At 38.2% G+C, this 25,587-nt stretch overlaps 1 protein-coding gene across 1 annotated transcript; it reads left to right on the top strand.

Moving 5' to 3' along the window:
* Positions 1 to 532: 532 nt before the first annotated feature.
* Positions 533 to 24,288, top strand: pdxka (pyridoxal (pyridoxine, vitamin B6) kinase a). Its single transcript, XM_047815424.1, has 11 exons — positions 533 to 799; positions 1,197 to 1,251; positions 5,276 to 5,380; positions 5,881 to 5,964; positions 6,543 to 6,577; positions 10,452 to 10,537; positions 16,609 to 16,654; positions 18,030 to 18,141; positions 21,322 to 21,458; positions 22,827 to 22,893; positions 23,045 to 24,288. Exons 1-11 carry the CDS (start codon positions 719 to 721, stop codon positions 23,155 to 23,157), a joined length of 921 nt encoding a protein of 306 aa, XP_047671380.1. The 5' UTR covers positions 533 to 718; the 3' UTR covers positions 23,158 to 24,288.
* Positions 24,289 to 25,587: the final 1,299 nt, after the last annotated feature.

Raw genomic sequence — 25,587 nt, 5'->3', positions numbered from 1 at the left:
TTTTATTATTGACTATTGTGCAGGTTAGTCTGTATTTTTATATGCCGCTTTTTGTAAGTTGATGAAAACTAGTTTATTAACTTTATACCTTTAAGACACGTAAAACATCCACGTTTGCACATAAATGCCTGTACTGGGTGTTTTAGTTGCAAAACTTAAATGTAAGAAACGTATTCAACTAAAGTTATGATTACAAAGAACTTTTCGAATGTGTTAAATTGATTGTATTATCTGCCGGCAGCGGGATGATGGAATTTGCGTCAGGACGTATAAGAACTGGTGAACTGGATTTTTGAACTGGCTCATTAAATCGATCTGAACCTGAAAAGAACCGAGCTTCCCATCACTAATCACTTTAGCATTTTGAATAAAACGACTCTTTTCTGGAATCGACTCATGGGCAAGAGGTCATACGCTGGTTGCTAAACTATGGCATGTTCCGACTTCCTTTTTGTCTTTGGACGATTCTGATTGGATGACGGGCTGCATGGCTGTCCCGCCCCTCTCTCTCAATTGGCCGAAGGTACCGTCATAGCAACAAATCCGATAAAATATTTAGCCGTGTGTGGAAGTGGCGATAAAAGCAGAATAGTCTACATTAAGTGCTGCAGAAGGATTTTACCACATTTTTAAATCGCTGCTTCTTCTTCTTAATAATTACGTGTAGCCATTTTACAAGGAGTTTAACGTGACTGATCAATGTTTATCTGTCCTTAACATGGACTGTCGAATACTGTCTATTCAGAGCCACGTGGTTAGAGGATACGTAGGAAACAAGGCAGCTACTTTTCCTTTGCAGGTAAGAAGACATCCTGTGCAACTAAAACACTTTATTCATGTGTAAACGTGTGTGCCTTAAAATGAATGGAGCAGTGAGAAGTGTGTGTGTGTGTGTGTGTGTGTGTGTGTGTGTGTGTGTGTGTGTGTGTGTGTGTGTGTCTGTCTGTCTGTCTGTCTGTCTGTCTGTCTGTGTGTGTCTGTGTGTGTGTATGTGTGTCTGTCTCTGTGTCTGTGTGTGTCTGTCTCTGTGTCTGTGTGTCTGTCTCTGTGTCTGTGTGTGTCTGTCTCTGTGTCTGTATGTGTGTCTCTGTGTCTGTATGTGTGTCTCTGTGTCTGTATGTGTGTCTCTGTGTCTGTGTGTCTGTGTCTCTGTGTCTGTGTGTCTGTGTCTCTGTGTGTTTTGTTTCTCTTTATAGGTGCTTGGCTTCGAAGTGGACTCTATAAACTCAGTACAATTCTCCAATCACACAGGTAACCAACCCTCTCAGTTTGCTGAAACAGTACAATTGTCATAGCGCACTCACACACTAGTTCACAATGTTTACGTGTAATGAATAAATGTGTATAGTGATTCACAGACTCGACTTCAAGTTAGACTGATAAACTGATTATAGATTTAATACTCATACGGTATGTATTGTCTTGTATAGTCTGTATTATCCTATCTTGTATAGTATAGTGTTATTTATGTCTGTATTTTTGAGAGCCACAAACAGCTAGAACCAAATTCCTTGTGTGTCAACACACTTTGGTAATAAACCTGATTCTGATAAGGTTGAGTTATGATGGGTTTACCGATCAAGATAAGTAAGGCTTTGTTGCATACATTTAATTATGTTGAAGAAATATTTGATATCTATTCTGCACTGACCTACTTTATTACATGTGCACAGTAATAAACTTTACAGCAAGAAAATAATATGTATTTGATGAAAGTATTTGATTGCTAATGTCTATTATTTACAAACAGAAAAACCCAGAAGAGGTGAAAATCTGTGCCGTGCTGTGACTCTCTGATTTTTCTGAAACGCATGCAGTTTTTATTTGGACTTTATCCAGAATCTAGAATCCGAGTGCTTGATTAACCAAGTACGCTTGTGCATACAAGGAATTTGTTTTAGTGTCATACGCTTTCAGAACACAGAGACAACACACTGATAAAACAGATACAAAAAAACCCCACGTATGTAAATACAAATAGACATTAAATAAATTGTATGTACAGTTGTGCTATAGATGATAGAACAGAATGAGATACAGGAATGTACTAGGATGGAGGTAAAAAATAAATGCAAGGTTATTGCACAATTTTATTGCGTAATGGTGGCTAGTATTTGGGGCTCTGTAGTGCCTCAAGATAAAAGTTTAAAAATTGTATGACTTGGAAGTGAAGGATCCAGAATGATTTTCTTAGCCCTTTTCCTCGCTCTGGATATATAGGTGCATCTCATTAAACTAGAATGTCATGGAAAAGTTCATTTATTTCAGTAATTCAACTCAAATTGTGTAACTCATGTATTATATAAAATCCGTACACATAGACTGAAGTAGTTTAAGTCTTTGTTTTTTTTAATTGTGATGATTTTGGATCACATTTAACAGAAACCTGGGCTTCCATACCACCTCAGATGTGCCACAGACTTATCACCTCTATGCTACGCCGAATTGAGGCAGTGATTAAAGTAAAATGTATTGAGTACATATACAGTAAATGAACATACTTTCCAGAAGTCCAACAATTCACTACAAATGTATTTTTATTAATCGTATGAAGTATTCTTCGTTTTTGAGATTTTTTTGTTAAATGTGAGCCAAAATCATCATCATTAAAAGAACCAAAGACAAAACTACTTCAGTCTGTGTGTACTGAATTTATATAATACACAAGTTTCACTATTTGATTTGAATTACTGAAATAAATAAACTTTTCCACGACATACTAGTTTATTGAGATGCACCTGTATATTGGACTTGACGGGTGGGCAGGGGAACACTAATAATCCTTTCGGCAGTCCGAAACGTTCTCTGTAGTCTTCTGACTCGATGACTGCTGAGTAGAACTGTTTCACCAACTCCGTATATCTACTTTAAATAAGTGGAATATTAAAATACCATTAACACACCTTTTTATTTCTATCTTTTTTCTCATCCATGTAAAATATAGTGAGGCTTACTATAGTCTGCAGGTAATGGCTCACTGGCTACCCTTGTTCAGAAGGCTTAAAAATGGATGTGTGTGCTCCATTTTTCTGCTAGTGGTCGAATGGCTGTGCCAGCTCCCTGCATTGTGGCCCCTAGAACACAGCAAGGGGCTTGTTTTTTCACATCTCTTGTGTTTCTCATATCAATAGTGTGCTCTCATTTACCCTCACTCCTCTCTACTCTCAGTTTTGTTTCTCTCCTATTATTTTGTTCCTGCATTCTGGGCCATGTGCCAGGGACACTGAGTACTTGGGATGTTTCTTTCATTTTAATGCGGTCACTTAGCAGCCCACTGTTTTAACCTTACCTCCCTGATCTTTTATGCTTTTTCATGCCAAAAGCGATTTGAAAGTCAGAACCCGTCAGCACACAAAATAATCTGTAAAGTATTTATTATTTGTCAAGTGGGTTTTTATTGTCATTACACTTTCTAGCTTGTATACATTGAAATAAAATGTTGTTTCTCCTGACCATGGTGCAGCACACAACAGTACATACAACAGCACGAGTGCAGGATGATAAATTTACAGAAGGTTGGGGTCGGAGCGCAGGGGCAGCTATAATACAGCACCCCTGGAGCAGGGAATGTTAAGGGCCTTGCTCAATCGCCCGACAGTAGCAGCTTGTCAGTGCTGGGCCTTGAAACCCGACCTTCTAATCAACAAACCATAGCCTTAAACACTTGAACCCCATATAATATTGCTTCCCAAATTTATTTATGTTGAGCAATTAAAGTCCTGGGGTTCAGTGGGGTTGAGGTCAGGGCTCTGTGCAAGACAGAGTTTGGTGTTAAAGTTCCTGAACACCAATCTTTACAAATATTGCATTTATGGGCCATTGTGCACAGGAACATTTGACATACTTGATCACGTTTGTGCCGATCACATTTACAACAGGCCAGCATATTATTTCCATGTACTTTTTTCAAAATCAACTTACAATGAAATGCAAGCAAAGTGATCTATTCAATTCAGTTCGGTTTTATTTCTATAGCACTTTTAAGAATGGACATGGATTCAAAATGTTTTTAAAATGAAAGCAGAAGACAAAACAAGAAGTGCTATCATACAAGATTCTTATCTTAAGTGTTAGATAAAATTTCTGCTTCCTGGAATGTGGTTGGACGTTCTTCTGGTTGTGATGACATTTGGACATAGAGTGTATCTCCATGTCTAGGATTGGAGGATTATCTCCATGTCTGATCAGTAGAGTTGTTTTCTGCAGCAAATCACAGTCCAGATTACTAAATCACAAACAGGTTATATACTGGCCCATTAGAGGCATTTTCCTGGAGTAATGTGTGATCTGCATGTATCATTTGGTACTGAGTGTACTCAGTTTAGCATTAGAGAGAGAATAGATGTTGGTGAATGACTTGAACTTGAGTGAACTTGGGAAGGCAGCATGAGAGAAAAGGTTAGAGAGTCTTTGTCCAAAGAAACTAAGTTTCTCTTAGTTACTGGAATGATTTATTGTTTTATCTGTGCAGAGTGTGTTATTCATTTTTGCAAGATATTTTTTGTTACAGCTGTTGCACATCTGTCAAGGTTACATTCAGATACATACTGCATCACTGAACCCTCTGTGTATAATTTTCTGTGTGTCTTGTCTTGTTAAAAACACACACAGCTCCATTAATGTGTTTGACATTGTCTTGAATGAAACACTAGGTGTTTAGATTTAATCTAAGTTCTTATTCTTTTGAGAACGGATTAGGCTTTCACTGCATGCAGGGGATTAATTCTGGGGAATGTTTGACGTCGAGCTAAGCTTATACTAGTTGTTCATACATTCACTGGACACCTTTGCCTTTCCTTTCGAGTCACACAGTAGCTTGTTCATTATCTAAGTGAGTTAAGCAAAAGGACAGCAGTACTTTCTGTAGATTATTTACAGGTAAGTAAATTCGGACATAAAAAGTACTTTTTTGTTTAACAAATTCATGTCCCCTTCTCTCAAATGTGTGCAAATGATGCATGCCAAATAAACCAGAAGGATTTTAGCAGGATAGTGTGGAAATTTAAAACGATTTAAAAAATAAAATGCTAGAAACTGCATTCAAAAAATAGCCTGCCAATTGACTTTGTTTTTTTGAACCCATATTCAGATATGTTTTTTCTATTCATGTGACGCTACACATGTGGATGAGAATAAAGTAAAATGGGATTTTCTCTCTCCATTTGGATTTGATTAGCTTGTGAAAACAGAACAAGGAGTCAGATTAGCGATCTAATACAGGCTGCCACTGGGTATGTAGACCTCGATGCTGACCATTTGTCTGTTTGTCCTCTAGGATACGAACACTGGAAAGGACAAGTGCTGACTGCTGATGAGCTCCACGTCCTTTACGAAGGAATTAAACTTAACAAAGTCAACCATTATGACTATGTGCTTACAGGTGCATGAATTCACTGTAACATCAATTTTATTGTACTGTATTATGTGCTTGTGTTCTTCTATGTTTTTTTTAAATCTATTATTGATATTTTATTGTTTTTTTTGCATTGATGTAAAGCACACTGGTCAACTGGTCTTGTGTGTGCTATAGAAATAAAAATTTTAGAAATAAAATTGACATTGACATCATCTTTCAGCTTTTTGGGATATGTAAATAAACATTGGTGTAGGTTTTAGGAAAAAAAAACTTACAGGGATTAAGTACAGAAGCTAATGAATTTGTGGAGAACACAATCCAGGAATGGGGGGGACAAAGTAAAAAAACAGTTAGCACTTGTTGCCATGGGAAAAGTGGATAGCTTTTTTGGTCGTTCTGTTTTTTGGACTTTTCCATAAATACTGAAAAATTTGTCTAAATATGTCAATGTGACCATAAAACATTTACATTTCTGGCTTTTGGCAGACACCCTTATCACATTTCATGTCTTTTCTTATAAATAGGTTACTCCAGAGATGTGTCTTTCCTGGAGAAGGTGGTGGACATGGTGCAGGAGCTGAAGCGTGCCAACCCCAGGCTTGTATATGGTAGGAGGCCAAGATTTCCAACATTTAAAACATTTCAGAAAATGGGACAATGTTTATCATGCTTCCTATTTCTGTCTTCCTTTGGTATCATACTCAGAAACCACCGGATTGTTTGTTTGTGGTTGGTTTTGTATCACATGGATTCTAAGAAATCTGTAGCACAAGAGATACAAACTGTATCATGTCTAGGAATTCAAAGTCTCATTCCTTCTAAGGTATTAGCAGTGACCTACTAATGACTTTTATTTTTAGTTATCAAACCAAAAAAGAAATAGTTCTGAAGTTTGGGGAAAAACTCAACAAGTAAGTTATGAAGTGAAGCACCAGACATTCTTGGTTATGTGTTTATGGTTTATTTTATGAATTATATGTTAATTATATGTTTATAGAATTATCATTATATGAATCATTCACTGATGCATTAATACAAGCAGTGATATGAGAAAAGAGTTTTTTTTTTTTTTTATTGTTGTCAATTTATTATCAAAGATAAGTTCACTAATATTTGTCCACGGCACCTGACTAAGCTGCAGACAGATGAATGAGGTTAATATTACCATGTTTCTGTTGTTTTTCAGTATGTGATCCAGTTATGGGAGATAATGGATCAATGGTGAGTAGCCTAATGAGCCATGTCAATCTTTTCACTCCATCACTTTTTTTCTTTACTTAGGAAAAGTTTGAGGAATGGAATTTATTATCGTAGGTTAGAGAAGGCACGGTGGCATGGTGGTTAGCATGCTTGCCTCTTACCTTCGAGGTATGAGTCCCACCTTTCTTTTGGGTTCTCCAGCATCCACCTCGAGTCCAAAGGCTGATTGGCATCTATAAATTGTCCATAGTCCATGGATGTGGTTATTCAGTCAGTTTTTCACTTATACACACTTCAATTCATTCATTAAACATTCGTTATTTGAGTTTATAGTCATGCTGCACAGATCAACATTTGTTTAGCCTGCCAGTCCTGATGACTGGAATAGGTTAAGAGGAAATAATTAATTAATACATTTTTTTTGCTCTAAATGTAAGAAGAGAGGTTTCTAAATGAAGGACAAACTGGTGCTTCCTAACAGCATGTTTTTTTTTTTGTAGTGTGTAATATAAGCTCCGCCTGAAATAAATTTATTCAGAGAACAGTCAGTAAAATGTCAGTTATGATATATTTTATTTAACCATACTTAATGTATTATCTTCAGTAATAACACTTTATCTTGGTCAAAATCCTGGAGGATCTGGAGCTTTTCCTGGGAATCCATGATGTTTAGTGGTGTTATGAGTGGTGCTGTGATGCCACACCATGTTATACCGTTATGCGCTGTATCTGTTGTGCCTTGTATCAGGTGATCCAACTGAACAGGAAAAGGTGACTTTAACTTAACACTTACACCGATGTTCAAAAGTTTGGTAATCACTTGGAAATTTCCTTGTTTTCCAAAGAAAATGCCACTATTATTAATTTCAAAAACACCAAATTAATCAGATGTTTTTTAAAGAAACAACTCAGTTGCACACAACGGCCCATTATCAGCAGCCATCTGTCATCTGTTTCAATCATTTGCTTTATTTCAGTCTCTCTTTGGTAATCCCATTATTTATTTAAGGCTTATTGATTATTTTGAAAACCTTTTTGCAGTTGTGTTAGCACAGCTAAAAAGGTTTCTACTGATCAAGGGAGCAATAAATGTGGCTTTATTTAGGTTAGTTTTCTTTCTGGAATTTCACAAGCTGTGGGTTTATTTACATCCTCAAAATAGCCGGAAAGAAATCTATTTCTTTCTTTATATAGGAAGAAATTATCGAACCATGCCATGATCTAGACCAGGGGTCGGCAACCCGCAGCTCCGGAGCCGCAAGTGGCTCTTTCATCCCTCTGCTGTGGCTCCCTGTAGATTTGGAAAATAAATATTTAATTTAATTTAATTTAATTTTAGTTTGTTAGTTTAAAAAAATGTAATTCTAAATTCTAAGATTATGATGCTCTTGTAACATTAAAATAAACCGACTGACTTGCGAAATCCAACATACAGAACCAGACGCGTTTTTGGTTTGCTGCAGCCGGCAAGTCATGCACGGCTGTCAAGTGTCACGCATTGAGCGTGACAGTCACGCATTTGGGTCTTTTATCATGCTCTAACGCCACACATCATATTTCTCACGCAGAAAAAAACTTTTTGAAAAAAATAACTTTTATTTATCATATATTTAATATGCCGCAGCACCCAAAATGTATCAGTCCGCACCGCTGTCTCAGTTCTTAGTCGAGCTTATCAGCCAATCAAAAAAAAGAGGCTACACAATAGCCAATCAGAAAATAGCATTATCTGGGAAAGATTTAACGCAACAACCAATGGAAAAAAATTCGGGTTGCGTGCGGGGGTGGTGGTGGGGTGTGGGGTGTATGCGGTGGCGGTGGAGGGTGGGGTATTGGGGGTATGGGGTTGGAGAGGTCACACTTGCCTGTCTTCAAAATTTGAGAACCCTGGTCTTGAATACAAAGAGGACTTAATTAGACATTGAACATTGTATTTGAAAGTAACCTTCAACTGGATGGGTCAAATGCAGAGAACAAATTCTGAGTATGGGTCACCATTCTTAGCCGTATGTCACTTCACTTTCACTTTAAATATTTGCCTTGACTTACGCTTTAGAATGTAAAGTTAAAGACTTAAGTTAAAATATATTGCTACCATAAAGGCCCTTGCTTTGGTGGGCCAACATTTATTCTAATGTTCCGTCTAAAGCAGTGGTCATGCAGGCCTGGGCTGGCACGTTAGCTCTTTGGGTGTAACTTGTGCTACACTAACCTCCACCCTGCAAAATCCTAAACTCAGTATCCATAACAGGACCTCAACCTTCAAACCGTGAAAACAATCCAGCAATGAATATTTCAATCAAGCTGATATTCAAGTTCTTTAAATGATGTTGTCAACTATTTATTTTTATTTTTATTTTGATTGAGCCATGCAAAGCACACTGTATTCCAGTTGACACCCAACAGCAGGATAATTAGGTAAAGTGTAGTTCTTTGTGGTCTTACTTGTCCACACACATTCAAGTAGGACTTGTTCACAATAATAACAGGAAACTTCTACAATAAAAACCTAAATAAATGTCCAAATTAAACTATATAAAAAAATAAAATGAAGGAACTGGAATCTATGAAACCCAACACATGACTATAATATTCTCTATTATTGCTTAGAAATGGTCTTTGCCTCATTAGACAAGGCAAGGCATCAGATTAGTTTTACACACAGTCACATTACACTAGATCATATGACATTTCCTCATATGACATTTCGCAGTGTCCTAGATTTTGTTGCTTATGTTTCCTGGCAGCACATCATGTATTTCCACATTAGACTTAATTAAAATGTTTCTTAAACACAGAAATGTATAAATCATGACACTGTAACTCATCATTAGTATTGAATCAGCACCACTGTAGCCAAGTTAACCGTGACAAGTTACTGTCTATAATTTGTAGTGTTCAGCAGCTGTCCTCATTTGGAAATAGGTTACTAAATTTCTTGAACATGTGTTTCTCAGTATAATAGTCTTAACTTTATTAATATTACAATTACACAAGCAGAATTCCTCAATGATTTCTAAAGATTAGGTTTATTTCAGAGCGCACAGAGAGCACTAGAATATACAACATCACAAACTTGAACAATTAATACCATTCAAATACAAAAACTATAATTTGCTGCCACAAAGAAGCCTTTATAAAAGTGTTTGCTGAGAACAAAGTAAGAGTTTCAAGACTGTATTACTCTGAAAGGAAAGGTGTCTCTGATATACTAATCCAACCACATTGTAAGAGTGCTAATAAAAGAATGATGCCAGTCTTTCCATGTTTAATCTCAAAACATCCGTAAGTTGCTTACTTTCATATAACTTTCTTATGGCAATAATTCCAGATCAACCCAGCGTTTTTTTTTGTTAAGGTTAGTTCAAACTGCTCAAAATATTTTTGTTTGCCTGCAGAAATAAAATTTTGTTTACTCTGTAGCACTTCAGTGATTTCATAAATGCAACACACTACAGTTTTTTTCTATACTTTCCATAAAGGTAAAAAACGATATATGCAGTGTTCTCTTCATTTTAGATGTCAAAATGGTTTTGTGGCTCCCTGTGTTGTTTTTTTCTGTGGGAAACGGGTCCAAATGGCTCTTTGGGTGTTTAAGGATGCCGACCCCTGATCTAGACCCTTCATTAGAACAGTGCAAACTGATTTAAACCAGAACAGAAAAAAAAAAGAAAGTTCCAAGTGATCCCAAACTTTTAAATGTGGTGTGATTGAAGATCTTTTTTTTTTTATTTTTTATTTTTTTTTAGCAGTTCTATGTAGCACCATGGTCTTGGAGAAAACGTTGTCTCATTTTCACTATGAGCTTCTTAACTTGAAGCGCATTTAAAATATGAGAAAGACCTCCTCGTCCCGCTGTACATTCATACACTCATGTTTTGTGTCCTTCTTGTAGTACGTTCCAGAAGCCCTGCTGCCTGTCTACAGGGAAAAGGTGGTGCCACTGTCTGACATCATAACGCCTAACCATTTTGAGGCACAGTGAGTTCTTAACTGATTTTCTGACTAATGCCTCTTTTCCACCAAAAAGAACCGAGTGCTGTTTCAGAGCTAGCGCTAGTGCTGTTTCAAAGTTGGTTCCACTGGCAAACCTTCTAAGAACCGGTTTGCCTTTCCACCAGCTAGAGAGCCATCACAGCGCAGAGTGTGACGTCACTGTATACGTGTCACGTGTCCCAGCAACGTTAGCCGCAGCAGCGGCAAACACAACATCAACAATGGCGGATGTTGCTTTACTGTTAATGCTCATGGCTGCAAACATACATTGTCATCCAAACACGGCGAATCCAACGTGTACGTGCAGCTCCGTGTAATCTGTATAAATGGAGGTTGTAATCGAGAAAGTACATAACATTATTTTATCATTAAACACAGAAAAAAAGATAGCCTTAGCATGTAGCTACCTACTATCATGTGTGCTGATAAGTGATCATATTGCGGTAAAGTAAAAGTGTATTAAACATTAGCATACTTAAGGTACATTATCAAATGCGCAAACAGTAGCCCCGCCCCCAGCCCCTAATGCAAGCGGTTCTTAAGTCTAGACCAGCAATGTTTTGGTGCTACTTAAGAACCACTTTTCCTTGTTCAGAGCCGGTGCTTTGGCTGTCGAAAAAAAAGAACTGGTTCTCAATTAGGCTTTGGCTCTGAACCAGCACTCAAACTGCCTCGGTGGAAAAGGGGCATAAGGAGCTTTTATGTCAGGCCTTTAATGTGGTTAATTGTTTTGATCACATTTTCTTAATGGTCAAATGAGACTTTTTATATGCTTACACTGTATATAAATAATCCATCGATCATGGTGAGTGCTTTACTTCATTCATCAGTCTTCTCTTCTCTGCAAAGAGCCCATTTGGCAACAGATTTTCATCCGGTCCTTTCATTTCATTGAAAATGAAAGGAATGAATTCAACAAATAGACTCAAGTGTCATTGATTTACATTTACAGCATTTAGCAGGCACTCTTATCCAGAGTGACTTACATTTTTATTTCAGTTTATACACCTGAGCAATTGAGGGTTAAGGGCCTTACTCAGGGGCCCTGCAGTGGCAACTTGGTGGACCTGGGTTTCGAACCAATGACCGATCAGTCGAACACATGGATTGTTTGTGTAAAATTTCTGAATAAGATTGAAGAAACCAGGTGCTCTATATCAGTTGTCCCCGACCCCCGGTCCGCGGAGCGGTACCGGTCCGTGGATCAAATGGTACCGGGCCGCCCAAGGAACATTACTGTGGTGTATTTCTTTCGGGTTGTGCGACTTTCGACTTTTAACGAGAGGTTAACCGGGAGCTGAGAACCTAAAGCCGCACCATGCGCAAAATAGTGCTTGGTGTATGTGAGAGACCGCACCATGTGCAAAATAGTGTTTGGTCTACGTGTATTTTGTGTTTACTCAAATGTTGCCCACAAATTAGCAAAAATGAGCACGAAACAGACAACATTAGAAGGTTTCCTTGGGAAAAAGAAAAGGCCCAGTGAAGAGACAGAAGAAGAGCCTTCTACATCAAAGAAACATAGAACTTTTAACAGACAATACCATGAGTCCTACTTAAAATATGGATTTATCTGGACAGGTGATTCCCACACACCAACCCAGCTCTGCAGAGTTTGTGACAACCAGCTCTCTCATGAGGCAATGAACCTTCAAAACTGCTTCGCCACTTGAACGCCAAGCACCCTGGTTTAAAAGACAAGCCCCTGGAGTATTTTGACAGAAAAAATGGGAACACGAAGGACAGAAGAAATTTGCTGCTAACCATACTGCTAAGGCTAAAAAGCCATTCACTATCGGTGAAAAATTGATCTTGCCCTCTACTAAAGACATTTGTCGTGAACTTCTAGGACCGGCTGCTGTGGAAAAGATAGCACATGTGCCTTTGTCGGCTAGCACTGTGACTAGGCGCATTGAGGAAATAGCCGAAGACATCGAGACACAATTGTTGGAGAGGATTATACATCAAACGTGGTACGCACTCCAGGTTGACGAATCTACAGCTTCGACAACAAGGCAATACTACTTGTTTATGTGCGATATCTATATCAAGAGGATATGCATGAGGATTTGTTATGTGCATTTGTTATTTGTTATCTTTGCCAACCAACACCACAGGAGCAGAACTGTTCAAGTCACTGGATGGTTATATATCAAGACAACTAAAATGGTCCTTTTGTGTCAGCATATGCACAGACAGAGCTGCTGCCATGACCGGACGACTGTCTGCTCGGATTAATGAGGTTGCACCCGAGAGTGGAATCTGTTCATTGTATCGTTCACAGGGGAATGCTGACAAGCTGAAAAATGTCACCGGAATGTAACAGCGTATTGATTGTCATTAAAGTTATTAACCACATCAAAGCACACGTCCTTAACTTGGGCCTGTTTGAGCAGTTTTGTGAGGAGATGTACGCAGAGCACAGATGCCTTCTCTTATACACAGAAATAAGTTATCCAGAGGAAAATCGCTAACCAGAGTACGAGAGCCATTGCAAAGATTTCTCTCAGAAGAGAAGTCACTGCTGGCAGCACATTTCAGTGACAAGGTACGGGTCGCAAAACTGGCTTACCTGTGTGACATGTTCAGCCTGCTCAATGAACTCAATCTGTCCCTTCAGGGGAAAATGACAACTGTTTTCATGTTGGCAGACAAAGTAGCTGCATTTAAAGCCAAACTGGAGTTGTGGGGACGGCGCGTGAACGGAGGCATTTTGGACATGTTTCAGACATTAGCAGGGATTTTAGGTGAGACTGAGCCTGAGCATTCACCCAGTTGGTGCACGATCACCTGTCTTTGCTTTTAAAAGAGTTCGATTGCTACTTCCCAACCACAAACTGGTAAGGAATGGATCCACGACTCATTTGTCAACAAACCAGGCGAATCTAGCATGTCTGTGCAAGAAGGATAGCAACTGTTGGAGACTGCAAATGACGGCGGCCTTAAAACTACATTCGAGACAACAACTCTGCCGGTGTTCTGGGACAACTGCTCTATATGTATTATGAGCTCTGCAGGCAATTATGTCTTTTATTTGTTTTTAATAATACCTTTCAAGATGACAAACTACAAATGTTTAACTACGATGATAAAGAAATGTGAATCTTTCCTAGCATGTGCAATAATTGGGCTCTAAATCCGAAACAAGAAAATGAAAGTATGTACAGTCATGTGAATAAATTAGGACACACAGTAAGTATTCAGTTCTTTATCACAAAATGTCAACATGTAAATTTCTGATTTAGTTTTAATTTGTACCTGTAGATGGAAGTGATGTAAAGGCATGTCAACAACAGAAAAGAAATCACACTGTTTTCACTTATTAAACAAAAGAAATCAAAAAATGAGTATTTCAACTGAGGAAAAATCGCCATAATAGCTAGTATTTCCCACTTTGGCTGAAACAAACTCAATGAGACATTTCTTGTATCCATCTACCAGTTCCTGACATCGACTGGAAGATATTTTCCTCCACATCTTCCTCCTCAATGCAGAATTCTTTCAGCTGTGTGATGTTTGAGGGGTTTCTTACATTCACAGTCCGTTTCAAATCGCTCCACATGATCTCAATAGGATTTGGATCCGAGCTTTGACTTGGCCATTTCAGAATTCTCCATGTTTTACTTTTCAGTGAGTCCTTGGTGGACTTACTGGTATGTTTTCGTCATATTGCAAGGTCCAGTTCCACTTCGGCTTCAATTCTCTTGACAGATGGACTCGCATGTTCCTCAAGCATCTTCTGATACAATGTAGAATTCATAGTGGATTCTGTGATGATTATCTGACCAGGTCCTGCTACAGCAAAGCATATCCAAACCATAACACTTACACCTCCATGTTTCACAGTTGGTATCTTTTGTTGTTTACATCAAATCTGTCCACAGCACATTATTTCCAGAAGTCTTGGCCTGTCTCTGTTTTCTTTGTAAACTTCATTCTTGCCCTCATGTTTTTCTAGGAGGCAAAGGTTTCCTCCTTTCACACCTCCCATGATAATTAAAGTTGTTCAGTCTCTTTCTGATTGTTTAATGCAACTGTGACCTGAGCTTGCTGTAGGTCCTGTGATGACATTTCAGGGTTTTTGGAGACTTTTTTTTTAAAGCATTTTGTGGTCTGCTCTTGGGGTGAATTTGGACGGCCTGACCTGCCATCCTACATGATTTTATGGACTGTGGAATGGCTGATTACAAATTCTTTTGAGATCTTTTTATATCCCTTAACAGACTCGAAAGCATCAACAAATCTTCTTTCTGAAGGCCTCAGAGAGCTCTTCGGATCTTACCATGTTGATACCTCTCACTTTAACAATTAAGAGCAAACCAAATTAAATATATGAGGTTTAAATAAGACAAGCTGTCTTCAAAATGCTCTGTAACCAACGTTCTAATAATTTGCACCTGATGGTAATTTTACCTATTTTAAGTACAAATAAATGTGGCGGTGTCTTTACGTTTCATCACATTATTAAATATTTTTTCACATTTTACAGATTATTTAAAAAAGACCTTTCTTTGGTTTTATTTGTTAAGTTATATTACTTTAATCTTTTAAATATTGTTAAAATGAAGATAAAATGCCCGAATGTTTAAAACCCACAGGCTTTCATGGGGTGTCCTAATTTTTTTTTACGATTGTAGGTATTTCTGTGCATCTTTTTGTGTCCTATGTTTCTCAAACAAGTCCTGTGGCCTCATTTATAAAACTCTGTATGGGTTCCGGAGTGAAAGTATGTATACCCACAAAAACCAGAGGATGGCCTGAGCACAAAAAAATGACATTTATAGAACTTTACAAACATTTGTGTGTCATGTCTGCTTTATAAATCACTTTGTTGTTGAAAATGTGAATACTTAAGCAATGCTTAATAAAGAGCTTCATAACATTTGATATGAGGTATTATGTGCCAGAGTGGTGATTTATTCCTGTTAAATATGAGGGGATGTGGTAGCCTGTTGGTTAAGGTTGTGAGTTTGAAGCCCACGTTCACCAGGCGGCCACTACTGGGCCTCTGAACAAGGTCCGTAACGTGCAATTGCTCAGTTGTATAAACAGAGATAAGGGTGTCTGCTAATGCTGGAAATATAATGTAATGAATTAATGCTTGGAGATTTTTCATATCCACATGGTGTCACTCTACACACGCTTCAATAATCCGGAAATAAAGACCCTGAGGCTGTACTTTACTCACGGAAGGAAGCGTAGTGTTTACAACTGTGACACTCATTCATTTGCACGACTTTTAATACATAAAAGATCTATGGTTGTGTGCTGGTTTGTTATTGTTGGAACATTGACGGTACTTACATGTCAATCAGACGCTTTGGCCAATAAAAGGTGCTATGGTGCCCAGACATTGTTGCCTCAGTCTGAAGGTTTATTACACAAAACTGATACCCTTTTTAAACCGAGTGCTGGTTCAAAGTTGGTTCTACTGGCGAACCTTCTAAGAACCGGTTTGCCTTACCACCGGCTAGAGAGCATCACAGAGTCGCAGCAGCGGCAAACAAACACATCAACAATGGTGGATGTTGCTTTACTGTTAATGCGCATGACTTTGTAAACCTTAATTAGCATCCAAACATAGCGCATCCAACGTGTACGTGCAGCTCCGTGTAATCTGTATAAACGAAGGTTGCAATCGAGAAAGTGCATAACGTTATTTTATCAACACAGAAAAAAATTAGCCTTAGCATGTAGCTACCTACTATCATGTGTGCTGATAATGTATCATATTGTTTTAAAGTAAAAATATATTAAACATTAGTATACTTAAGGTACATTATCAAATGCGCTAACAGTAGCCCCGCCCACAGCTCCTGACACAAGCGGTTCTTAAGTCTAGACCAGCAACGTTTTGGTGCTACTTATGAACCACTTTTCCTGGTTCGGAGCCGGTGCTTTGGCGGTCGAAACAGAAAGAACGGGTTCTTTGCTGGGGGTTGGAGATGCTTGCCTGTCTTCAAAACTTGAGAGCCCTGTGAAAACGTGACACAGTTACATGTGTATCTTCATATAAAAATTGTTTATTTAAAAGATTTTCTCTTTGTTTCTAAAAGGCTTCTTACGGGAAGGAAGATCAGTACAGAAAAAGATGCAGTAGAGGTGAGTCTTCATAATGCTCTACGCTGTGTAATATATAAGAACAACACTTTTTTAAAGGCTGTGCTCCATTGTCAGTTTGGTCTCCTCAAGGGTTCTGGTTATTGGTAAGGTTAAGTCAAGTCAAGTCAAGTCACCTTTATTGTCACATCACCACGGCACATGTGCCATGGTGAGTGAAATTCTTCGGAGCGAGCTCCAGAAATTGCAGAACCATTTACATACAGTAGTAAGAAACATAAATAGAACAATTTACAAACAGGATAAAAAAATGTGCAAAATGCTCAGTACCATTTGAAATGTGCAAATGCGGAAAATGTGGAAGGGATGCAATGAGCTCATGTACACATTACGCACAGTGTACTACTAGACATATATATACCATACATATATGTATGTATAAGTATGAATATAAATAATATATATAAGTATTACATACATGTAATATATATGTATCATGTAAAGTGCAACAGACTGTACAGATACAGAAATGTCCTGTGGTACCGATAGCTTATTGTCCGATAGATTGTTATTTTAAATTAAATGCAGTGTGTGTGTGTATAGTCCAGTGTTGAACTGTTGAATATTGTGGGAGTATGCTGTATGCTGTAAGAATTAAGAGTATTGGTTCAGGGAGTTTAACTCTTATACAGGCTTCATGACATTGTAGACTGAGGCGTAGTTTTACCAGATCTTTCTCTGTGTTTCAGCAAATGGAAAGATTTTTTGTGACAAATTTATATGACATGAACTTTGGAGAGATGCTTTCAGAATTTTCACCAGGTCTTTAATTCGCTGTGTTCAAATTTAACACCCTTATGTGTTGTTTTGAAAGGGTAGAGTTTGCGAACATTGCAGAAGGGATAATAAAAGTGCCATACAGATGAATCTATCTCTCTTTTTTTTTTAAAGTCAAAGCAATCTTTTGGCCATATACTGTAAACCAATATATAATAAAGAGCAGCAGAGACCTCCCTATATGACTTTGTTTTAATTACAGGTGACTCCGTCTCAGTTTATAGCACTTTGTAATCAGGGACATAAGGGACAAATATGGGAGAAAGATAAACTAAATATATGATAAGGGAGAAAACATGTTTTTGTTGGCAAAACTAAGAAACCTTGAGTGGAAGCATAGCAAAATGTTTTCCATTGGATCTGCAGTTTCCCTTTTAAAATCCACAGTGTCCCATTAAAATAAATTGCAGTCTTGCAGAGCTGTAAGGTTTATTAGTTTCTGGTATATTAGGTGTACTGGGAATAACACTAACAGGAGGGTGGAGCCTGAACCTAGGATTCATAGATCAACTCAGGCTATTATCTTAAGGCAGTAATGACCGAAAGGTGTGTTGTATAATTGTACATCATTCTCACGTAGGCAATGGATCTGCTGCATGCTATGGGACCCGACACTGTTGTCATCACCAGCTCAGACCTGCTCTCTCCTCTGGGGGATCAGTATTTAGTGGCCCTTGGGAGCCAGAACACAGGTAAAAGATACAATTTCTGCTTTTGCTTTATCTTATTATGTACAACTTATAATTTTCAAAGAACAGTCATATGGACACGTTTCACATTTAATGTCAAGGAAAATAAGACACTAAACCATGTGGAATGACAAACACCAGCAAAAACACAACAAACATGACATTTACATTTACATTTACAGCATTTGGCAGACGCCCTTATCCAGAGCGACGTACATAAGTGCTTAAATCTCTAACACTGAATACATTAATGCTGGTTCACTAGGTTACATACTTAAGATACCATGAGTTTAAAACATTTGTTCAAAGTTACAATGAAAAAGTGTCAAAGGTTTTTTTTTTTTTTTTTTTTTTTTTTAAATGCAAAAGATAAGGAAAGAAGTGCTAGTTGAAGTGCTTCCTGAATAAGTAGGTCTTCAACCGCCGCTTGAAAATAGCCAGTGACTCGGCTGTCCGGACCTCTATGGGAAGTTCATTCCACCACCTTGGTGCCAGTACAGAGAAGAGTCTTGTAGTATACTTGCCTCTTACCCTGAGAGATGGTGGAACCAGTCGAGCAGTGCTGGTAGATCGGAGGTTACTGGGTGCAGTGCGAGGACTGATGAGGGCTTGAGGTAAGAGGGGGCTGGTCCATTTTTGGCTTTGTAGGCCAGCATCAGTGTTTTGAACCGGATGTGGAGGGATCGCAGTAGCGGGGTGGTATGCGAGAACTTTGGCAGGTTGAAAACAAGCCGGGCAGCTGCATTTTGGATCATTTGCAGAGGACGGATTGCGTTCATAGGTAGACCTGCCAGCAGTGCATTGCAGTAATCCAGTCTAGAAATGACAAGAGACTGAACAAGTACCTGGGCAGTCTGTGTGGACAAAAATGGCCGAATCCTTCTAATGTTGTAGAGAAGAAACCGACATGAGCGAGTCACATTTGCAACATGAGAGGAAAAGGACAGTTGATTGTCCATGGTTACCCCAAGGTTGCGAGCTGTGGCTGAAGGGGAGATCAGATCGTTGTGCAAGGATATAGCAAGATCGTGACCTGGGGATGAATCACCTGGGATGAACAGCAGTTCAGTTTTGCTAGGATTGAGCTTTAACTGATGAGCAGTCATCCATGATGAAATTTCTGCCAGACATGCTGAGATCCGGTCAGAAGCTGTGGCATCTGAGGGTGGGAAAGAGAAGATAAGTTGTGTATCATCAGCATAGCAGTGGTAAGAGAACCCATGTGATGAAATAACTTCACCAAGAGAGTGAGTATACAAGGAGAAAAGAAGAGGACCAAGTACTGAGCCCTGTGGGACGCCAGTGGAGAGCCTGCGTGGAGCAGATGTCACTCCCCTCCATGTTACTTGATATGAGCGTCCTTCCAGGTAGGAGGCAAACCATTCCCAAGCTGATCCGCAAATCCCAAGACTCTTGAGGGAGGATAAGAGAGTCTTGTGGTTGACCGTATCAAACGCTGCTGAAAGGTCAAGGAGGATAAGGACGGATGATATATGATATATTGGCTGATCTAGCAGTATGTAGCTTCTCAGAGACATCCAAAAGGGCTGTCTCTGTAGAGTGAGCTGCTTTAAAGCCAGACTGTTTGGGATCTTGGAGGTTGTTCTGTGAGAGATAGACAGACAGTTGATTATAGACAATGCGTTCAAGAATTTTTGAAAGAAATGAGAGAAGTGATACCGGTCTGTAGTTACTGATGTCTGATGGATCCAGAGCAGGTTTCTTTAGGATGGGAATAACCCTTGCTCTCTTGAAAGTAGTTGGTACCTGACCAGATGCTATGGATCTATTGACGATAGTGGAAATGAAGGGCAAGAGGTCTTGTGAGATGGTCTGGAGCATAGTGGTAGGGAGTGGATCCAATGGGCAGGTGGTAGGATTGCAGGACTGGATGAGTTGTAAAATCTCTTCTGCTGCCACAGTTGAAAAATGTGACAACGAAGGTGTAGGGGAATCCATACTCTGAGATGTAAGTGCAGTCGGGGCTGAAGTGAAGGTCCGGCAGATTTCCTCAATCTTCTCCTGGTAGAAAGAAGCAAAGTCTTCTGCAGTCAGGGAGGATGAAGAAGGTGGAGCCGGGGGGTTGAGCAGAGAAGAGATGATGTTGTGGAATTTACCGAGGGTCATGTGAGGAAGCTTCAAGCTTTTCCTTGTAGAAGGAAGTCTTGGCAGAATCACAGCTGAGGAGAACTTGACAAGAAGTGTTCTGTAAAATCAAGATCTGCATCAAGTTGTGATTTCTTCCACTTTCTCTCTGATGATCTTAGCTCTCTTCGATTGTTGCGCAGCACATCTGAAAGCCAAGGAGCAGAAGAAGAAGTTTTCTTGGGTTTAGTGAACATAGGGCAGAGGGAGTCCATAGTTGAGGAAAGAGATGAGAGGAAAGTATCTGTGGCTGAGTCTAAGGGTAGTGAGGAAAAAGACTTAGCATCAGGAAGGGAAGAAAGAGTGCCAGAAGCTGCCATGACGCGACATTTGCAGGAGAGTCATCCGGGCATTCATGCGAAGATGCATTTCTGCTAAGGGAACAAAACCACAAATGGTTCTATTACTTATTCAGAGAGAGCAGGCATACTGGTATTACGGACTATGCCATTAAAATAATTTTGGTGGAAATGATCATTTCAGTAATGTATGGGAAACTTTAGCATTATCCTTTGTTTTAGATCTAAATCTAAAATCGCCGACAAAATTCTTCTGATATTTATGAACTAAAACTGTATAAAACTTATAAAAAATAAGTAACTAAAGTAATTTGGATACTACTAAATTGAACTGACTAAATTTTGTCTAAAACTAAAAAACTGCTGTCAAAATTAACGTTGGTTTCAAACCTACAGGATTTTATCAAGAGACTGTAAAAGGTTTTGAAGAAAAAAAAAATCACAAGGAAAATAAAATGAATTATTGTGTAACGTCCACAAATCTAAAGTACTAATTAAATTGTGGTGTTTATACAAGTGCTGTTTATTTCTTTAATAATATATAATCCAAAGTGTATAATCCAAATGCTATTTGCTCCATCTCTTTATTAATAGTACAATGACTGTTTGCTGTCTGGAAAACATGGATCACCAGATGGAGCGTTTGCTGATATAATTGCATTTTGAGTTATCACTGAGGTCTTGTTTGTATTTCCATGTTGCTAATGACAAACTCTGACATCTGTTTGCCCCATTTAAGTGAACGCTGATGGCAGTAAAGAGAAGCAGAGGATCAGAATGGACATTCCCAAACTGGATGCTGTGTTTGTAGGTACAGGGGACCTATTTACTGCGCTGCTGTTAGCCTGGACCCACCACCACCCTAAAGACCTCAAAGTATGACACAACGCATTCTGTTCATTATTTTATCTTATGGGTCATAGCTGTGGTCGATTCTATCAGCTGAATTTCCTTAAAAGTAATAATAGTCAGTGGTGCGGCGATGAGTGAGCTGGCGCTTCTCAGTTCTTTTTATAATGCTTCCTTAACAACTGTCAAACTGAGAAACAAAACAGACAGTAGTTTGTTAACCAAAACAAAATACCCAAATGTCTTTATAAAGCTTCATTTTTAGCTATATTGCAGTTATTATAAGTAAATTACTGTGGTGTGATATTACTTGTCATAAGAATAATGTAACTTGGTGGACCTGGGATTCGAACTTACAACCTTCAGATTGGTAGTCCAACACAGGCTACCACATCCCCACTAACTACTTAGCCAAATCTAGATCAGATTTAGCCACTTGACATAACTGAATTAAATTTAATGTTTTATTTTTTATGACCAGTTTTATTTCTGCTCATCATTCTGATTTTTAAACCCCATAATGTTTGGTTGTATTCCGCTTGGAGGTGTACAGATGCATGTTTTAGTTTTAGTTTCGTTTCTTCGTAAAACACACATTGTACTATCGGGTTGGGTAATTGCTTTAGCTTCCTGTGGGCTATTGGTTGGTTAAATATATGCCAGATGTCAGTTTACTCTACAAATAGTATAAAACTGAAGTTCAATTCAATTCAAGTTTATTTGTATAGCGCTTTTTACAATAGACATTGTCTCAAAGCAGCTTTACAGAACATAAACATAGAGCAGAAGGTAAACATAGTTAATGATAAAGAAAATAACAAATAGTAAGTGAATGAATTTAAACTCTAGGTATATTTTCAACTTCCCACACAGTCATGCAAAAGTTTGAACATATCTTATATTACCATTTTTTGGTTAAACGTAAAGAAATTGGTTCTCAAGTTAACATACTATTGAATAACACTCACACACATCCACTTTTATGAGAAATAACCGTACACCTGCTTATTCACCATGTGCAGGAGCACAATACATAAAACATGCAGCTACATGTCAGGGACCTTTGTTTTGTATAATGAGCTAAAGAAACTGTTAGATGGGAAATTTTCCATTGTAATTTTGATATGAATGGTAACTGAGCTGTTGATCTGTATTTGCATCAATTTTTTTTTTGTTCTGCTGCCACATGATTGGCTGATATGAGTGAATGTTTGTTATAGTTGGCAGTAACTTCATCTAGTATCAGTTGCAAGATATTTTTAGACTTTCAGTAACATCTCCAATTATAGTTCTGTGAAAGACAAACAGAAGCAACACATTGCACAGCAAAGAGCTTCAGAAACACTTTATATGGGTCTCTACAGATAATTATATACGTTTGTGGTGTTTTAACAGGCAGCCTGTGAGAAAACTGTTTCAGTGATGCAGCATGTCATTAAGAGGACTATTGCCTATGCCAAGGGTAAGACTAAAGATTATCCCAGAATAACTCCCTTAGTACTATAGTTAAACAGCTCTGGGTTTATGAACAGTGGGTGTGATGGAAACAGTGTACTATGTAATTTTATTGTTTAAGAGTTCTTGAATGAAATCCTTTCATTTTCTCTCGTCAGACGTGGCTGGTCCTGACCGGAGACCGAGCCCTGCACAGCTGGAGCTGAGAATGGTGCAGAGTAAAGCAGACATTGAGGATCCTGCCATAACTGTTAATGCCATTGTGCTCTAGAGTTTCACTTTAACTGTCATCCAGTGTGTAGCTGAGCCCTGACACACAAAAGCTCTCTCAAGGAGCTCATCTTACTTCAGATAACACGAATACATTATTATGTAAAACAGGAAAAACTTGTGTGAATGAATGAGACTCAAACACAGGTAAAATTACAGGTCATCCAAATACTAACCAAATACTAACTAAAGCCATGGTGGTTTTTGTGTTTGACTTCAGTACTGTATGCAAATAACGCAGAGTTTTTAATATTTTAATATAATAATGTGAGCGAAAGGAAGTCCTTATAAGGAATTACTGTAACCAGTCGGTCAGATGTTTGCTGCTACAATGGAGTTTTTTTTAACGGATTAAAATATATTAAGGATAGTTCCTCATTTTCAACAGATGGCAGTTAAACCGTTACAGTAGACACCACATCCTTATCGGAGTCTTTCATGAGTCTGCCACTTACAGTAAACTCATTGTTCTTCTGTCATTCAAATCCTCTTGTTTTTTAACTTCTGTATTTCACTTCTGTCATCATGATTAGTGTAATGTTTCTCTAAAAATGTTAGTCTCCTTATTAGGGAAATATCACTTAAGGGACTTATCTAATGATTCAGTAGCAAAAGTGGACAAAGAAATTGTTATAAAATAAAAAAATATATTTTTTTTAATGCGGACCAGCAGTCAGAGAGCCAGTACTGTCTTGCATGTTGAGTGTTGCATATCTTGTGAAAGTTTTCTTTTAACACAGAATTTCATTTCTGCTGTTCTTGCCTCATTGTGGCAAATGTTGTTCAGTTCAGTTCAGTATCTAGAAATGTTGCATAATCCACTTTAGCAATTATCTTTACTTTTTGTTATGCTTCTAATGAATCTATGCATTTGATCACATTTTGTAGTCAATGTAAATGTCGCTGTATATCGGGACCTGAAAATGCTGCAGATTATTAACATAGAAGAATTAAATGATCACGTGTCTTTGTACGAGTAACTGCTGAATTTTTAATATAGCGGTAAAAATGAACACATTAACTCACTTTTACTTATCAACTACATGAACTGTCTGCCTTTACTTTGATTATCTGATGATCCTCCAACTGACTATGATGATTATCAAATAAAGTTAATGTTCTTGAGAATGTTCTTGAGCTCAGCAAATATACCATTGTAGCACCTGAATCCCAAGAACTGTTTACTTATAATGGTGAAGAAACTTGGTGTTTCTAGTTCCTCTGCAGCTGTCTGTGGTCTTTAACAGTTTTAACCGTCACTTTCTGTCACTACTCTTCTATCCAGAAAAACTACTTGCATAAGTTCTTTTGTATATTTTTGTATATATTGACATCTGGTGTTGACCATAAAACACTTTTTTCCTTCATTTTTATCAGCCTCCAGCTGGATATGCAAAAGTTTTTTTCAGATCAAAGCCAGCCATGTGAGATGTTCAGTTTAAACAAAACTTTATACCTCAGAAGAACTCGAGGCGTATGTGATTTTAATAAATAAAACTAAACACTGGGATGGAGACAGTGTATGTTTGATGTAGCAGATGGTGGTAAATCTTGAAAAAGAAGGTGTGTGTGAGTGCCATCTCACAGCTCCTGGAACTCCACTTTGATCGTGTTACTAACTGGAATTTTTTTTTAGGTTCTATGATGTGTTTATAATGTTTTCCACCGGCTTTTGGATATTCGCCATTCCCAATATTCTGCCATAGGGAAATATGATTGGATTATCTTTGTCCAGTTATCACTTGCTACTTTTGTTGTCCTAAAGTATAAAGTCAATTAGTCTTTATCCTGTTATTATATTAGACATGTGCAAAGAATTAGGTCTTCAACTGTTGTTTGAAGATAGGCAGTGACTTACCTTTTAACCTTAGAGATGGTGGAACCAGTCGAGTTCTTGTAGATCTGCGGGTGTGATGTGCAGTGTGAAGAATGATGAGGTCTTTGAGATGAGAGGTACTGTAGGTGTTTCAAATCTGATGCATGCAGTTACTGGAAGCCAGTGGAGGAGCGAAGCACGAGGGTGGTGTGACAATCTTAGGAAGGTTGATTCTTAGACTAGTCTTGGGGGGTTATTAAATGTTTAATAAAAAAAGTCAGATCAGTGGTACTTGTGTACTAATGAGACATTTTCTTTTAGTTTTATATTTATTTATTTTTTTTAATGTCTGCTTGTTTATTTGGTGAAGCATGCACCAGGTTTAGCTCAGGATGTACTTCATAACAAATTATCAAAAATATAATCTAATAAAATTATACTCTGACGTGGTTCAATTATTAGCCAAAACTGCTACAGATTTAGTCACAGAATACTCAACTATGTAATAGAGTAGGGGTTTTTAAACCGTGGGGGAAAAGATGACTAAAAGACATGGTCATTTGGCTGTAGCCAAATTTAACACCCAACCTCACAAATGTTCTTGTGTCTGAGTAA

The sequence above is a fragment of the Tachysurus fulvidraco genome, chromosome 6, assembly GCF_022655615.1.
Source record: "Tachysurus fulvidraco isolate hzauxx_2018 chromosome 6, HZAU_PFXX_2.0, whole genome shotgun sequence".
NCBI classification, from domain to species: domain Eukaryota; kingdom Metazoa; phylum Chordata; class Actinopteri; order Siluriformes; family Bagridae; genus Tachysurus; species Tachysurus fulvidraco.
This window is presented reverse-complemented; position numbering and strand designations above follow the sequence as displayed.

What these genes read in the sequence shown, in the direction of transcription:
- pdxka (XM_047815424.1), top strand. Translation starts at nt 719, where the DNA reads ATGGACTGTCGAATACTGTCTATTCAGAGCCACGTGGTTAGAGGATAC. An exon ending in TGGGAGATAATGGATCAATG is followed by an intron (nt 6,578 to 10,451) that starts GTGAGTAGCCTA and finishes TCCTTCTTGTAG; the next exon opens with TACGTTCCAGAAGCCCTGCT. An exon ending in GACTATTGCCTATGCCAAGG is followed by an intron (nt 22,894 to 23,044) that starts GTAAGACTAAAG and finishes TTCTCTCGTCAG; the next exon opens with ACGTGGCTGGTCCTGACCGG.